The sequence below is a fragment of the Coregonus lavaretus genome (assembly GCF_964263955.1).
Source record: "Coregonus lavaretus genome assembly, chromosome: 8".
NCBI classification, from domain to species: Eukaryota; Metazoa; Chordata; class Actinopteri; order Salmoniformes; family Salmonidae; genus Coregonus; species Coregonus lavaretus.
The window spans coordinates 49,053,272-49,069,471 of record NC_139995.1 but is presented as its reverse complement, the minus strand read 5'-3'; the positions used below and the strand labels follow the sequence as shown (position 1 = coordinate 49,069,471).

The following is a 16,200-nucleotide window of genomic DNA, read 5'->3' as shown; positions in this document are numbered from 1 at the left end:
CCTTAAAGCTTTCACAGATAGCACAGGTCATGCGAGATGGAATGAAGAGGGTGGGCCACTTGTGAGGAGACTATGTTATCCAAGGTCACTCCTGTTGCAGTGAGAGTTGGGCCATTCAATGAATTCCAATTGTACTGTAAGTAGGCCTACACTCGAAGCTCAATCTTGTGTTGTGTGTGACTGTAACCAGAGAGTCATAAGGTCCGAACAAATACTTTGTTAGCTTGTAGCTTAGTGAGACCTTGAGCAGTTCTGTCAGCCATACTGTAGATTGCTAAACCTTTCACACACATTCCAGGCTGCACAGTAGGCCTATAGTAACCAGCAAAAACAAGCATTTTCTACACCAGAAAGGATTGCCTCTATAGCAGGGCAGAACGCTGATTCACATGTACAGAGGCTAGCGTTGCCAGATGTAGATCATTCAGTATGATGAACGAGGCTTGTGTAGTTTTATTAATGCCCTGTACGGGTGTTCAACCACACTATTAGTAGTAGCCAGCCAGCTTGACCATAAAAATTCCAGGGCATCATTTTAATCTTGATGTCCATTAAGAGCATGCGAACTCTCTGAATGCCAATACGATACCCATAGGAGGACATGCGCTGCTAGGCTAACAGCTGTAGCACCGAGTCCTAGGTTAATAATGCTGTAATGCCCTGTGGAAATTATGATTGCAGCAGGTTAGTTGACGTATTCCTCCAGTGGTTCAGAAAAGGACAGTAACCCACATTTCTATGGAATCAAACCGCTTGCAGTATGGCTGAGAATAAAACCATCACATATAAGCACATATACACTGAGTGTACAAAACATAAGGAACACCTTCCTAATATTGAGTTGAATAGCTACTCAATTCAAAATATGTATAAACAGGTAAGAATACAGTACAGGAGATTTGACTATTGAACATATATTTTTTATGATGAGTATTCAGAAAAGAAGATGTTAAAACAGGCTGATACCTAAATAGAACTTGTTATAAAAGTTTATAACAGTATCATTATTCTAGATCCCTCCGCCTAATTTACTTTCTCAGCAAGCCGCTGCACTTATCTCCATGCCTTTCTCCGTCCGCCTCAGATGGAGATGCTTGCTTGCCGAAGCACAGGGAACCAACAGTGCTTATAATTCAGTCTACACCTTGCGCGTCAAAGCGCACTTTTTGTCCAGGGGTTATTTTGCATTTCGGAGGGGACTGTCATCCAGGACGGATTGGATCATATTTAGTGAACGTGCTCCGCCTAATATGAGATTTTCGTCCACCACTTGAAACAAGAACAAAAGCAATGGGATCGTTTCGAATGATAATAGGGATTTTACATTATATGGGACTCTACAGCCAATTTAACGCCGCTTCCAAACCGGCTGTGCCCGCAGATGTGGACAATCATATATCTGGAAATGGTAGGTTTATTGTCGCCGTAATTATGTATCCTATACATTATCCACGACTAGAGTGATTGGGCAGGGTTGACTGATGTCGAGATGATACCTGCAGCTATTGTTTCGAATATGAAGTTATGACAGAAGATAATTTTGTCCCTACAATAATGAATATCAGTAGAATATTTAAAAAACACGATTCATTAATGAAATACAAGCTCAGCAATATTAACTTATTTATTTAATGAAATTGGCTTTTAAGATAACTTCCCTGCACTGTTAAGCCTGTCTCTGGGAACATTGCTTTGTTATTATTATAAATTAATTATGTGTAATTAATGCAATAATCCTTTATATGGCAAGTTTTAGTACTGAAAAGGTGAAAGAGTTGACATCAACCTGGAACAATCGTTACATTTATCCTACAGTACAATACCATTTTATGAACTCAAAGCCCATTTTGTGAGGGGCACTTCAAACTAGATCATATCTGACAATGCTTTATTTGGCTCAACTCTTTTGAACAATTGCTGTTGGCTTTTGTAAATGGTATTACCAGTTGGGTAGCAGTGCATCTTGGGATAATTTACTGACAGAACAATACAGACAAGAGGAAAATCAATGTTCATGTCCCAAAGCTATAAATCAACCATGTCATTTTATGTTTGTTGGAGGATATACAGTACATTGATTGTCTAGAGACACTGGAGGTCAACCTTCATTTGCCTGCTGTGAAATCGAGGATGCCAGGGGTGTACATTGGTGGCAGGAGAACATTTTTGGAGGGGAGTTGTAGATTGGTGGCAGGTGATATGAAACCCAGATATGTTAGGTGGTTCAGACCCAGATATGTTAGGTGGTTCAGACCCAGATATGTTAGGTGGTTCAGACCCAGATATGTTAGGTGGTTCAGACCCAGCTATGTTAGGTGGTTCAGACCCAGCTATGTTAGGTGGTTCAGACCCAGATATGTTAGGTGGTTCAGACCCAGCTATGTTAGGTGGTTCAGACCCAGCTATGTTAGGTGGTTCAGACCCAGATATGTTAGGTGGTTCAGACCCAGCTATGTTAGGTGGTTCAGACCCAGCTATGTTAGGTGGTTCAGACCCAGATATGTTAGGTGGTTTAGACCCAGATATGTTAGGTGGTTCAGACCCAGATATGTTAGGTGGTTCAGACCCAGATATGTTAGGTGGTTCAGACCCAGCTATGTTAGGTGGTTCAGACCCAGATATGTTAGGTGGTTCAGACCCAGCTATGTTAGGTGGTTCAGACCCAGATATGTTAGGTGGTTCAGACCCAGATATGGCAGGTATGAGCACACTAGGTACGATATGTTAAGGGTTACTCTGCAACTTTCTTGGGAAGTTTATTTTATTTTATTGTATTTTTTTAAATGTATTTATTCACTATGGGAATAAATTACTATGGGAATAAAGGGTGAACTTCAATCACATATGAGCGCAGTGTGCAATCTCTTTTCACCATGTGTTGACATTTTTTTGATAGCCAGGACCTGCTAAAAGACAATGAATGTGGGTCTTTCTATAAACTAGGGTACTAGTGAGGATGTCCAATGCTGGACAACTTGTTACAACTGTTGATAAATCATTGGTAATCGTTTGCATTTTCCCCCCATGTCATTACATTAAGATATAAGGGGGGATGATAGCTATATTCAATACAATTCACGAGTTGATTTAAAACCTATGTTTAACCCTTTATCAGGGTTGGTGTCTTGATGGATTTGTCCAAATTTGTGTGACATAAAACATTACTTTTCTGTCATTGTATTTATGGCTGTGTAAGTTGTTGTTATATCATTTATTAAGTATTAATCAGTTAAATTAGACGTTGATCTTGAACCCTGTAAAAATCCTGGATCTAGCTGTTGGACAGTTTTTTGTATAGAGATCTCAGAAACGCAGTGTAACTATATAAAATTTTGTGTCACCTTATGTTACAGTGTGAAAACTGTTTTCATGGGCACACAAATCCAAAGTAATAAATGCGATTGCAAAATCAAATGCTTCTAACAGAAAGAGTCACCTTACCTTGATACTTAAAAGATAAATCGATACTGCCATTAACGTGGTTCTTCAATAATTATGCATAATACTTGTTGGATGCACATTTGGTGTCCAGCTGATTAGTTACATACACCATGATATTTTCACACATCATCATCTGATCCAGGAAGGAATTTTCCGAAAGACAGTCAAGTGACGAACAGCTGTTGTGATAGCGCATGTAATGCAACAAAAGCCCAAGTGCTGGAATAAAGGTGTTCCTGAGGAATGTCCAGAATATTTTAGGGTCACATTCGTTATGCCGGTGAAGACAGTTGTACATTGGATCTAATATCCCTTGTGAATTGAGGTTGATCATCTGTTGCTGTCTGCTTGATTTACAGCAAGGTCTTGTAAGATTTAACAGAGAAAGCCATCAAGGTAATGTGTTCATGTTTTCACATGTTTTTGTGCCTCGGATTGGACACCGAGTCTACTATACACAATTGTGTAGGATAGACTATTGCGCAACACCCAACACTATTGCTATTAATTATTATGGATATAATGACAACAAATTACATAGCCTGGTGGGCTTATTCACAATATGATCTGGTAATGATATAACATGACAAATATATTTAGTTTTCCATGTTATACCTGCAATTTTAAACAATACAAGGGTAGTAGTAGCCTACTTGTACTTGAATTTAGAAATTCAAGTACTGGAATAGGCCTACCTTGAAAATCAGACATTTCCTCAATTTGGTGCTTGAAAAGTATTTGTAATCATTGTAGCCAATTTATAAGTTATCCTGTTCCCTTATAATTATCTGTGATTTCATTTTTGATCAGTTTTTGTGAGAGATGTGGCCACTTTTGTTTGTTTCCCGCCGTTTCAATTAAAGGGTGTTGTCCTGCTCAGTTCCAGTAAAATCACATGCAGTTATTATGAGGATGACAACATCGAATGTTGGCTTCAACTTGGCCATACAAATCCTTCCATTAAAAAAGGAACCTGTTTTTTGGTCACTTTCTCATTATAAAAACAGCAATGGTGAGATTCAAATGATGAGATTAATGCTACCGCTATTCATGTATTTATTATGTGTGACTGCATTGGCCACATACTGTAGGCTACAGAAAAATTGCCATGCAGGCATCCAATCTATTTAGTCAGGCAATGTCCACATTATTCACACATATATTCGAATGTTATAATATTTTGAATATCAATGCATTGGCAAGGCCAATTTTTTTTATTATTCTTACTTATTTGCTTTTGGGGGGCGTTCTATATTAGGCCCTATATGTACAATTATATAAATTATAACATTTTATAACATTGAGGTCCTTGAAAATTACAATAAAGTGTTTGAAAAAGTCCCAGAAAGTCCTTGAATTTGACTTGCCAATGTCTGTATGAACCCTGCTTAAGGGATGTATAGTCCTAGGCCTATGTTGTTGTACAGGTGGAGTTATGGGCCATTTTGCATATATTCACTTTTATTCCTCTAAGTGCACATGTGGAACTGCATAAAAATCATTTTTATTTTTGTTTAAAAACATTTTGAAATGTTGATCCCAATGTCACACATTGGCACCATTATTTATAGAAAGCAATAGTTTTAAATCTTTATAAATCAAACTTGATCCATGTTATCTACAAAACATTTTTTCAAAATGTTCATGGGCCACTACCCTGAAATCCTGGAGTTAGGTTAGAATAGGCACCAGTCAGTCCATCATACTGCATACTCTAAAAACATAGAGAGACACTTATACATTCACTCACAACTGACCGCTGCTCCTTCTTGCACTGTTAAAATAGAGAAAAAGTTGGTAAGAAACAAATGAATAAACCAATCTATATTATCAAGATTGATGGACTTTTCTGATCTGTTGATGTATTCCTCTATCAGCAGTATAACCAGCATGTTTAAACATTCACTATACATACAACAGTATCTGGACACCCCTTCAAATTTCAGTCACACCCGTTGCTGACAGGTGTATAAAATTGAGCACACCGCCATGCAATCTCCTTAGATAAACACTGGTAGTAGAATGGCCTTACTGAAGAGCTCAGTGACTTTCAACGTGGGACAGTCATAGGATGCCACCTTTCCAACGAGTCAGTTCGTCAAATCTCTGCCCTGCTAGAGCTACCCCGGTCAACTGTAAGTGCTGTTATTGTGAAGTGGAAACGTCTAGGAGCAACAACGGCTCAGCCGCGAAGTGGTAGGCCAGACAAGCACACAGAACGGGACCGCAGAGTGCTGAAGCTCGTAGCGTACAAAAATCGTCTGTCCTCGGTTGCAACACTCACTACCGAGTTCCAAACTGCCTCTGGAAGCAACGTCAGCACAATAACTGTTCGTCGGGAGCTTCATGAAATGGGTTTCCATGGCGGAGTAGTGGCACACAAGCCTAAGATCACCATGCGCAATGCCATGAGTTGGCTGGAGTGGTGTAAAGCTCTCCGCCATTGGACTCTGGAGCAGTGGAAACGCGTTCTCTGGAGTGATGAATCACGCTTCACCATCTGGCAGTCCGACGGATGAATCTGTGTTTGCCGGATGCCAGGAAAACGCTACCTGCCCCCATGCATAGTGCCAACTGTAAAGTTTGGTGTAGGAGGAATAATGGTCTGGGGCTGTTATTCATGGTTCGAGCTAGGCACCTTAGTTTCAGTGAAGGGAAATCTTAATGCTACAGCATACAATGACATTCTAGACGATTCTGTGCTTCCAACTTTGTGGCAACAGTTTGGGGATGGCCCTTTCCTGCCCCTGTGCACAAAGCGAGGTCCATACAGAAATGGTTTGTCGAGATTGGTGTGGAAGAACTTGACTGGCCTGCACAGAGCCTTGACCTCAGCCCCATCGAACACCTTTGGGATGAACTTGAAGGCCGACTGCGAGCCAGGCCTATACGCCCAACATCAGTGCCCGACCTCACTAATGCTCTTGTGGCTGAATGGAAGCAAGTCCCCGCAGCAATGTTCCAACATCTAGTGGAAAGCCTTCCCAGAAGAGTGGAGGCTGTTATAGCAGCAAAGGGGAGATCAACTCCATTTTAATGCCCATGATTTTGGAATGAGATGTTCAACGAGAAGGTGTCCATATACTTTTGTTCATGTAGTGTACTCAGATAAAATGGAGTTCAGTAGAAACTTACTAATTCGTATTTGTGGCACGGCATTTTTGCCATTTTCCCTGTCACAAAGAGGTTTCTCCAGGAGGTTGTCTCTATCTGCAGGCTGCTATACGATTTAATTTGATTGTGTGCGATAAACACTTTATCATTTTGCATCCCCAGCCGGTCCCAGGAGCTCTCTCTCCTTAGCATGTTAGCTTTAGCCAAATCAATAAGAATGAGTGTGACGTATACTGGCGCTGGATGGATTGACTATCTTGGACGGGTAGAAAAATCTATTAGCATGCATCACTCCCTGAGGGAATTAATTAAAATGGAGTTTAACTGCGATGTTCTCTCCCCAGTCTACGTCTTACCATCCACAAAAGAGAATGGCTCAGGGGGGAAATTTCATAAAAGGGGGTAGCTATGACTCAGATCTAATTAACTATCTTCATTAGATGTTCTCTGTTTGGCGACCTGGAAAAATTGCCTTTTGTTTCCCTCTTGGAGGAGAATGGCTCTTTCAACAGAAAGTAGAGCTGCATCCCTTTGAGGTTAAGTAATCCCCATGGGAGTTTTTTTTATCAGACCAAACACTGGTGGGTTGATATTTTCCACAGATACTTGGGAGTTGTGCCTTCATGTAGAACACAGCAGCCCATGCAGTGTTCCAGAGAGCGCTTGCTAGATTTGGCCCAGGCACAGCCCCAGACAAGTGCATTCATCCGAGGCTTCGTGGCCCCTGCATGGTCCCCTGCTCAGCCCATGTACAGGTCTGTAGGTCTAACAACTGTGCAGCTAGGTGGAACATTGTCTGGCATCGGAAGGCAAGGTGAAGTGGTCAGGTCTAACAACACCTGGTTCCTTTGACATGTGTGTCTGGGTCTGCCTCAACCCTGCCAATCTCACAGTGTCAGGTCTCGGAAGGTTGTACAGAGAGAGACAAGCAAGAGGAAAGGGGGTAGAAAACAATGTTGAGTGCATCTCCATGTGTACCTGGAAGCAGTGTTTTCCCTATTTGCATTTAGCAGCGGTGCACCGCCGCTGCTAAATCATTGCAGCCACTGCTAAATTGTGGCTGCCACTGCAAAAATGTAGACATATACCGTAGATGTATGCCCCAGGTTGCTAAGGCATCTAAAAAAAACATATGTAGGCCTATATACAACCTGACCAGAGTAGTGAGTGCATAGATTTTCTTACTGGTCCCACATGTGAATCAAACTCACAACCCTGGTGTTGCAAGCGACATGCTCTACCAACTGAGCCACACAGGACCACCATGGTTTCACCATGTAATCGGTGTTTACACTAAATGTACAGTCTGCGCGTACTGTATGAATTCATTACGCAGTTTGCATTGGCTTTAATTGAATATCCTCTGGATGTGAGGGAGGGGCCAACAGATTGGACACTCACACTGTCACAGCAGAGGGTGATGGCAGACACCTGGTGGGTGAGTGGAGAGGACTGACAGGAAGTGATGTATAGAAGGGTGTTTTGGCTGGGGAGCACACTGGGGAAAGGAGAGCTCCGCTTTGTATTTAAGATTGAACCTAAAATGGTCAATCCACAATAATTCTACACACAAATAGTTATATAAGACTACAGTACCAGTCAAAAGTTTGGACACACCTACTCATTCAAGGGTTTTTCTTTATTTTTACTATTTTCTACATTGTAGAATAATAGTGAAGACATCAAAACTATGAAAGAACACATATGGAATCATGTAGTAACCAAAAAAGTGTTTAACAAATCAAAATATATTTTATATTTGAGATTCTTCAAATAGCCACCCTTTGCCTTGATGACAGCTTTGCACACTCTTGGCATTCTCTCAACCAGCTTCACCTGGAATGCTTTTCCAACAGTCTTGAAGGAGTTCCCACATAAGCTGAGTACTTGCTGGCTGCTTTTCCTTCACTCTGCGGTCCGACTCATCCCAAACCATCTCAATTGGGTGGAGGCCAGGTCATCAGATGCAGCACTCAATCACTCTCCTTCTTGGTAAAATTGCCCTTACACAGCCTGGAGGTGTGTTGGGTCAATGTCCTGTTGAAAAACAAATGATAGTCCCACTAAGCCCAAACCAGATGGGATGGTGTATCACTGCAGAATGCTGTGGAAGCCATAACACCTCCTCCTCCATGCTTTACGGTGTGAAATACACATGCGGAGATCATCTGTTCACCCACACCGCGTCTCACAGCGGTTCGAACCAAAAATCTCCAATTTGGATTCCAGACCAAAGGACAAATTTCCACCGGTCTAATGTCCATTGCTCGTGTTTCTTGGCCCAAGCAAGTGTCTTCTTATTATTGGTGTCCTTTAGAAGTGGTTTATTTGCAGCAATTCGACCATGAAGGTCTGATTCACACAGTCTCCTCTGAACAGTTGATGTTGAGATGTGTCATTTGGGCTGCAATTTCTGAGGCTGGTAACTCTAATGAACTTATCCTCTGCAGCAGAGGTAACGCTGGGTCTTCCATTCCTGTGGCGGTCCTCATGAGAGCCAGTTTCATCATAGCGCTTGATGGTTTTTGCAACTGCACTTGAAGAAACTTTCAAAGTTCTTGAAATGTTCCGTATTGACTGACCTTCATGTCTTAAAGTAATGATGGACTGTTCTTTCTCTTTGCTTATTTGAGCTGTTCTTGCCATAATTGTCTCAAACACATTAAGAAGGAATATTCCACAAATTGACTTTTATGAAGGCATACCTGTAAATTGAAATGCATTCCAGGTGACTACCTCATGAAGCTGGTTGAGAGAATGCCAAGTGTGTGCAAAGCTGTCATCAAGGCAAAGGGTGGCTATTTGAAGAATCTCAAATATAAAATATATTATGATATGTTAAACACTTTTTTGGTTACTACATGATTCCATATGTTTATTTCATAGTTTTGATGTCTTCACTATTATTCTACAATGTAAAAAATAATAAAATAAAGAAAAACCCTTGAATGAGTAGGTGTGTCCAAACTTTTGACTGGTAGTGTATATGACTGTATGATATAAGTTTTCTCATAGAAAAATGTGGTGCCAGACATTTGACCGGCAGCATTTTAATTTACCGGACATTTGAGAAATTTACCGGACCCATATGGATTGGGTGCATAACCTGATTAGGGCTCAGAAAGACAGAAATCACCTTTAGATTATGGTAATTCCTATTAACAGAACATGCAAATCGAGGATGCAACGATATGCGGTCCTTCATGCCGAATTCTGATGCGCACTTTGAAGATTTTAGAATAACTGTCCACATGTACTTTTCCTCAGGCAACAAGACAAGTAACGAACAGCAAAATCATTTGCTGTCAATCTACTATTCTCCATAGTAGAAAAGGTGACCTATTCTATTGGTCAGATTGTCGAGAAAAAAATTGCCTATTTCAAAAGACTCTGGGACAGTTGTGGGACGATAGATCCCAAATTCATACAACCAGTATTCCTAGGCTGCCTAAATAAATGTTAAAAAGCAATGAGTCTGATGCAACAGATCAGAACCTTTAGCTTAAAATGTTGATAAACTATTATTTATTCACATTATATGCGCAGCAATGCATACAAGGCAGTAAGCTACGCGCGAATGTTCGTTCCCTAATGCAATTAGCCGGATACATCGTTGTCAAAGGACAGCACATACCAGCGGTTTCATTTGACAGAGATTAAAATATCCATTATAACATTTAGAAAGAGGGGAGGGGAGACCTAATATGCGACAACTAGCATGTGTTGCCAATATTACTAGGATTGTGCCTTTTGCTACTGAACAAGTTTATATAAAATAATTGCCTCCACGGATATGATCTGATTTTGGCTAGGCAACTTTGAAGCAAGGTAAGACATGCCTCATAATATGTAGTAAAACATTCAGGTTTCAAACAATTAAGTATATGTTTTCAAAATGCAGACTGCCTCCAGCTCATTGCAAAGTGTTGTGCGGCAGGCTGATGAAGCCTGCTTTCCATTGCCTAACCATTTGCTGTTTGAGATGCTGTAGGAGCAGCTTTCGCGCTGTCTGACAGAATTTCGGCTCAAAGGCTCTGTATCTGTATGCTGGACACGTGATAAATAAGATACATAACGAATATACTGTACACACACGCCAATTTAATTTCAATAAATTATGTAAATTAGCCTATAGACCAGTAAGAATGACCAGTCAAATGTATTTACATTCACTGGTATTTCGATCAGTGAATAGGCTAAAAAGCATTATTTCGCAATGGGATTTATTTATTTTTCTCCCGGACAATTTTATTCATCAGCTTTTCATTTTTTTTATATGGCCAAAAGCCAGCTATTACCGGCTAACAGAAACAGTGGTATTATAGATTACTTTCTGTGGAAGAAATATACTGTTTTTAGAACATTACTTAGAAGTTGTGAAATATTTACTATCGAAGTGTTAGTCTGACACCAGGAAGAAGTCTACGTCACCAATGTCACATTTTGTCACATTAAATCAACATTTAGGAGTTTGGAAATACAAAAACAAACCTTACATTTCAATATGATAGTTGGTCATCCAAGCAGTGGTGGAAAAAGTACCCAATTGTCATACTTGAGTAAAAGTAAAGATACCTTAATAGAAAATGACTCAAGTAAAAGTGAAAGTCACCCAGTAAAATACTACTTGAGTAAAAGTCTAAAAGTATTTGGTTTTAAATATACTTAAGTATCAAAAGTAAATGTAATTGCTAAAATATACTTAAGTATCAAAAGTAAAAGTAAAAGTATAATCATTTCACATTCCTTATATTAAGCAAACCAGATGGCGCCATTTTCTTGTTTTTTAAATTTATGGATTGCCAGGGGTACACTTCAACACTCAGCCATCATTACAAATTAAGCATGTGTGTTTAGTGAGTCCGCCAGATCAGAGGCAGTAGGGATGACCAGGGATGTTCTCTTGATAAGTGTGTGAATTAGACAATTTTCCTGTCCTGCTAAGCATTCAAAATGTATGGAGTAAAAAGTACATAATTTTCTTTAGGAATGTAGTGAAGTAAAAGTAAAAGTTGTCAAAAATGTAAATAGTAAAGTAAAGTACAGATACCCCAAAAAACGACTTAAGTAGTATTTTAAAGTATTTTTTACTTAGGTACTTTACAGCACTGATACCAAGTATTGTGGGACCAATACAAAGATTCTGAAATAGGCAGGTGCTTCTCTACCATGTTATCAATTGAATGTGATGTAGCAACATTATGGTTCCTGAGGAGTTGTAGGGGCTAGACATGGTACTGGAATGATGGCGGGGAAAATCAAAAGAAATGCTCTGAGCCTTTGATCTGTTGGAAGGAGTCTTCGGCAAATCAAGATCACAGGCGGTGTAACATTTTGTAGAATAGGTCCACATAACATGACACTTAGCAGGGAGCCTGGGGGATTGAGCTTTGTGCAAGGTCTTATCTATTCTCATACACACTGTTGCTGTAGAAAGCTTCACCTTGCGGTTCAAAACTCAAAGGGTTCGCTGTGCAAAACTGGTGAATCACTCACTCAAACAGGGATTTTGAAGACTCCATTGTTTCAAAGCCTTCATGTGCATCTGGTAAAGAGCTAGTTGTATAAACTACAGTAGTTCCATGAGATGGAATTCTTCACGTTTGACTCTCTGATATCTGTGCATGTTATTTACTGCAGGTACAGTGCCTTGCAAAAGTATTCATTCCCCTTGGCGTATTTCCTATTTTGTTGCATTACAACCTGTAATTTAAATGGATTTTTATTTGGATTTCAAGTAATGGACATACACAAAATAGTCAAAATTAGTGAAGTGAAATGAAAAAAAAAAACTTGTTTTAAATCATTCAAAAAAATTAATAACGGAAAAGTGGTGCGTGCATATGTACATTACATTACATTTTAGTCATTTAGCAGACGCTCTTATCCAGAGCGACTTACAGGAGCAATTAGGGTTAAGTGCCTTGCTCAAGGGCACATTAACGTCATTTAGCAGACGCTCTTAGCCAGAGCGACTCACAAATTGGTGCGTTCACCCTATAGCCAGTGGGATAACCACTTTACAATTTTGGGGGGGGGGGGGGGGGGGGGTTAGAAGGAATACTTTATCCTATCCCAGGTATTCCTTAAAGAGGTGGGGTTTCAAATGTCTCCGGAAGGTGGTGAGTGACTCCGCTGTCCTGGCGTCGTGAGGGAGCTTGTTCCACCATTGGGGTGCCAGAGCAGCGAACAGTTTTGACTGGGCTGAGCGGGAGCTATGCTTCCGCAGAGGAAGGGGAGCCAGCAGGCCAGAGGTGGATGAACGCAATGCCCTCGTTTGGGTGTAGGGACTGATCAGAGCCTGAAGGTACAGAGGTGCCGTTCCCCTCACTGCTCCATAGGCAAGCACCATGGTCTTGTAGCGGATGCGAGCTTCAACTGGAAGCCAGTGGAGTGTGCGGAGGAGGGGGGTGACGTGAGAGAACTTGGGAAGGTTGAACACCAGACGGGCTGCGGCATTCTGGATGAGTTGTAGGGGTTTAATGGCACAGGCAGGGAGGCCAGCCAACAGCGAGTTGCAGTAGTCCAGACGGGAGATGACAAGTGCCTGGACCAGGACCTGCGCCGCTTCCTGTGTAAGGCAGGGTCGCACTCTCCGAATGTTGTAGAGCATGAACCTGCAGGAGCGGGTCACCGCCTTGATGTTGGCGGAGAACGACAGGGTGTTGTCCAGGGTCACGCCTAGGCTCTTCGCACTCTGGGAGGAGGACACAGCGGAGTTGTCAACCGTGATGTATTCACCCCCTTTGCAATGAAGCACCTAAATAAGATCTGGTGCAAACAATTACCTTCAGAAGTCACATAATTAGTTAAATAAAGTCCACATGTGTGCAATCTAAGTGTCACATGATCTGTCCCATGATCTCAGTATATATACACCTGTTCTGAAAGGCTGCAACACCACTAAGCAAGGGGCACCACCAAGCAAGCGGCACCATGAAGACCAAGGAGCTCTCCAAACAGGTCAGGGACAAAGTTGTGGAGAAGTACAGATCAGGGTTGGGTTATAAAAAAATATCAGAAACTTTGAACATCCCACGGAGCACCATTAAATCCATTATTAAAAAATGGAAAGAATATGGCATCACAACAAACCTGCCAAGAGAGGGCCGCCCACCAAAACTCACGGACCAGGCAAGGAGGGCATTAATCAGAGAGGCAACAAAGAGACTAAAGAGAACCCTGAAGGAGCTGCAAAGCTCCACAGCAAAGATTGGAGTATCTGTTAATAGGACCACTTTAAGCCATACACTCCACAGAGCTGGGCTTTACGGAAGAGTGGCCAGAAAAAAAGCCATTGTTTAAAGAAAAAAATAAGCAAACACATTTGGTGTTCGCCAAAAGGCATGTGGGAGACTCCCCAAACATATGGAAGAAGGTACTCTGGTCAGATGAGACTAAAATTGAGATTTTTGGCCATCAAGGAAAACACTATGTCTGGCGCAAACCCAACACCTCTCATCACCCCGAGAACACCATCCCCACAGTGAAGCATGGTGGTGGCAGGCATCATGCTGTGGGGATGTTTTTCATCGGTATGGACTGGAAAACTGGTCAGAATTGAAGGAATGATGGATGGCGCTAAATACAGGGAAATTCTTGAGGGAAACCTGTTTCAGTCTTCCAGAGATTTGAGACTGGGATGGAGGTTCACCTTCCAGCAGGACAATGACCCTAAGCATACTGCTAATGCAACACTCGAGTGGTTTAAGGGGAAACATTAAAATGTCTTGAAATGGCCTAGACAAAGCCCAGACCTCAATCCAATGGAAAATAAGTGGTATGACTTAAAGATTGCTGTACACCAACGGAACCCATCCAACTTGAAGTAGCTGGAGCAGTTTTGCCTTGAAGAGTGGACAAAAATCCCAGTGGCTAGACGTGCCAAGCTTATAGAAACATACCCCAAGAGACTTGCAGCTGTAATTGCTGCAAAACGTGGCTCTACAAAGTATTGACTCTTTTTTTTTTGGGGGGGGGGGGGGGTGAATAGTTATGCACGCTCAAGCTTTCTGTTTTTTTGTCTTATTTCTTGTTTGTTTTACAAAAATTTTTATTTTGCATCTTCAAAGTGGTAGGCATGTTTTGTAAATGAAATTATACAAACCAAAAAAAATCCATTTTAATTCCAGGTTGTAAGGCAACAAAATAGCTAGGATAATGCCAAGGGAGGTGAATACTTTCGCAAGCCACTGTACATGGGGCTTGGCATCCAAGTTGTGAATAACTCCTGAACAGCAAACCCTAATTGAGTTCAACAACCATGTGAGGTTAGGCAATAGAAATTATATAGAGACAGACATCACTTAGATGCTAAGTCCATTACTAGAAGTATAGCCATTCTGCACTGCACAACCATTACAGCTCCTCAAAAGGTGTACCAGAAAAACCCTCTCAGGGGCAGAGTGTTGAGATGAAGAGCTTTGTTCCCCAGGGTCTTCTGATGGAGGAAAGTGATGTGGAGCTGCAGTATAGCTCCCAGCCACTCTTGTCAACACAGACAGCTCCATCTGAGCATGACACACACATACTGCAAGGAGGGAGGAAATAGCCTCTGAGCCACCTGTCCCCAGGGCTATGAAAAATTCACTCCTGAGCCCCGAATATCAGCAACTACAGGCAGACAGCTCCTGGGTTGATTACCGGCTCATTCTTATTTTATTGTTTTACCTTCCAGCTTGAATGGAGGCTGAAGGTCTCACAACAAGCCATTATTTCCCCAAGGAGGTTCTGCCAGCTCGACCCGACGGTGACCCTAAGCTGCCTTGGCAGTTATTGGCTTCTCAGCGAATTCCCAGACTAGATTTTTGTTTATCAGTACTATGACGTTCTCTCATATTTTGGTTATGAGCGGCCGACGGTAACTGTAGGGAAATCCCTTGACGCATTAAAGAAGGGTGATATCAAGATTTTTCAAATATCCAACGGTTTATTGACAATAACAAGTTGATAACATACTTTTGGGGAGTTTTTCTCTTGGTCTTTCTTGTATGATGAAGTGTTTAACAACAACAAATGCATTTAAAGAACGTTATCTACTTGAAGTGTTTATAGACATTATAATGTACGCTGTGAATACAACACATTAGGAACACCTGCTCTTTCCATGACATAGACTGACCAGGCGAATTCAGGTGAAAGCTATGATCCCTTATTGACAAAATATTGAAGTGCCTTTCAACGTGGTATGGTAGAAGGTACCAGGCACACCGGTTTGAGTGTGTCAAGAACTGCAACACTGCTGGGTTTTTCATGCTTAACAGTTTCCCGTGTTTATCAAGAATAGTCCACCACCTAAAGGACATCAAGCCAACTTGACACAACTGTGGGAAGTATTGGAGTCAACATGGGCCAACATCCCTGTGGAACACTTCCGACACCTTGTACAGTCCATGCCCTGATGAATTTTGGCTGTTCTGAGGACAAAAGGGGGTGCAACTCAATATTAGGAAGGTGTTCCTAATGTTTTGTAAACTCAGTGTATGTTAATTTTACCTCACAACATTACACTACACTACACTGAATATGATAAATTACCCATCTACAAGAAGCAACAGCTTGTTACAGCAACTATTCCCTTCTGACTGCCCTAACTCATTAATCACTTAAATGCACATTTTTCATTTCCAAGGGGTGTTACTCAAG

The 16,200-nt window shown here is 41.3% G+C and overlaps 1 protein-coding gene across 1 annotated transcript in view; it reads left to right on the top strand.

The window, feature by feature from the left end:
* Positions 1-1,290: 1,290 nt before the first annotated feature.
* The window catches only part of LOC311133131 (V-set and transmembrane domain-containing protein 2-like protein), a gene marked incomplete at both ends in the record, with an annotated part of 28,584 nt that continues 13,674 nt past the window's right edge, over positions 1,291-16,200 (top strand). Inside the window, one exon of the mRNA XM_084166566.1 lies at positions 1,291-1,408. Coding sequence (XP_084022692.1) covers positions 1,291-1,408 — 118 coding nt within the window. The remainder of the gene's footprint in view (positions 1,409-16,200) is intronic.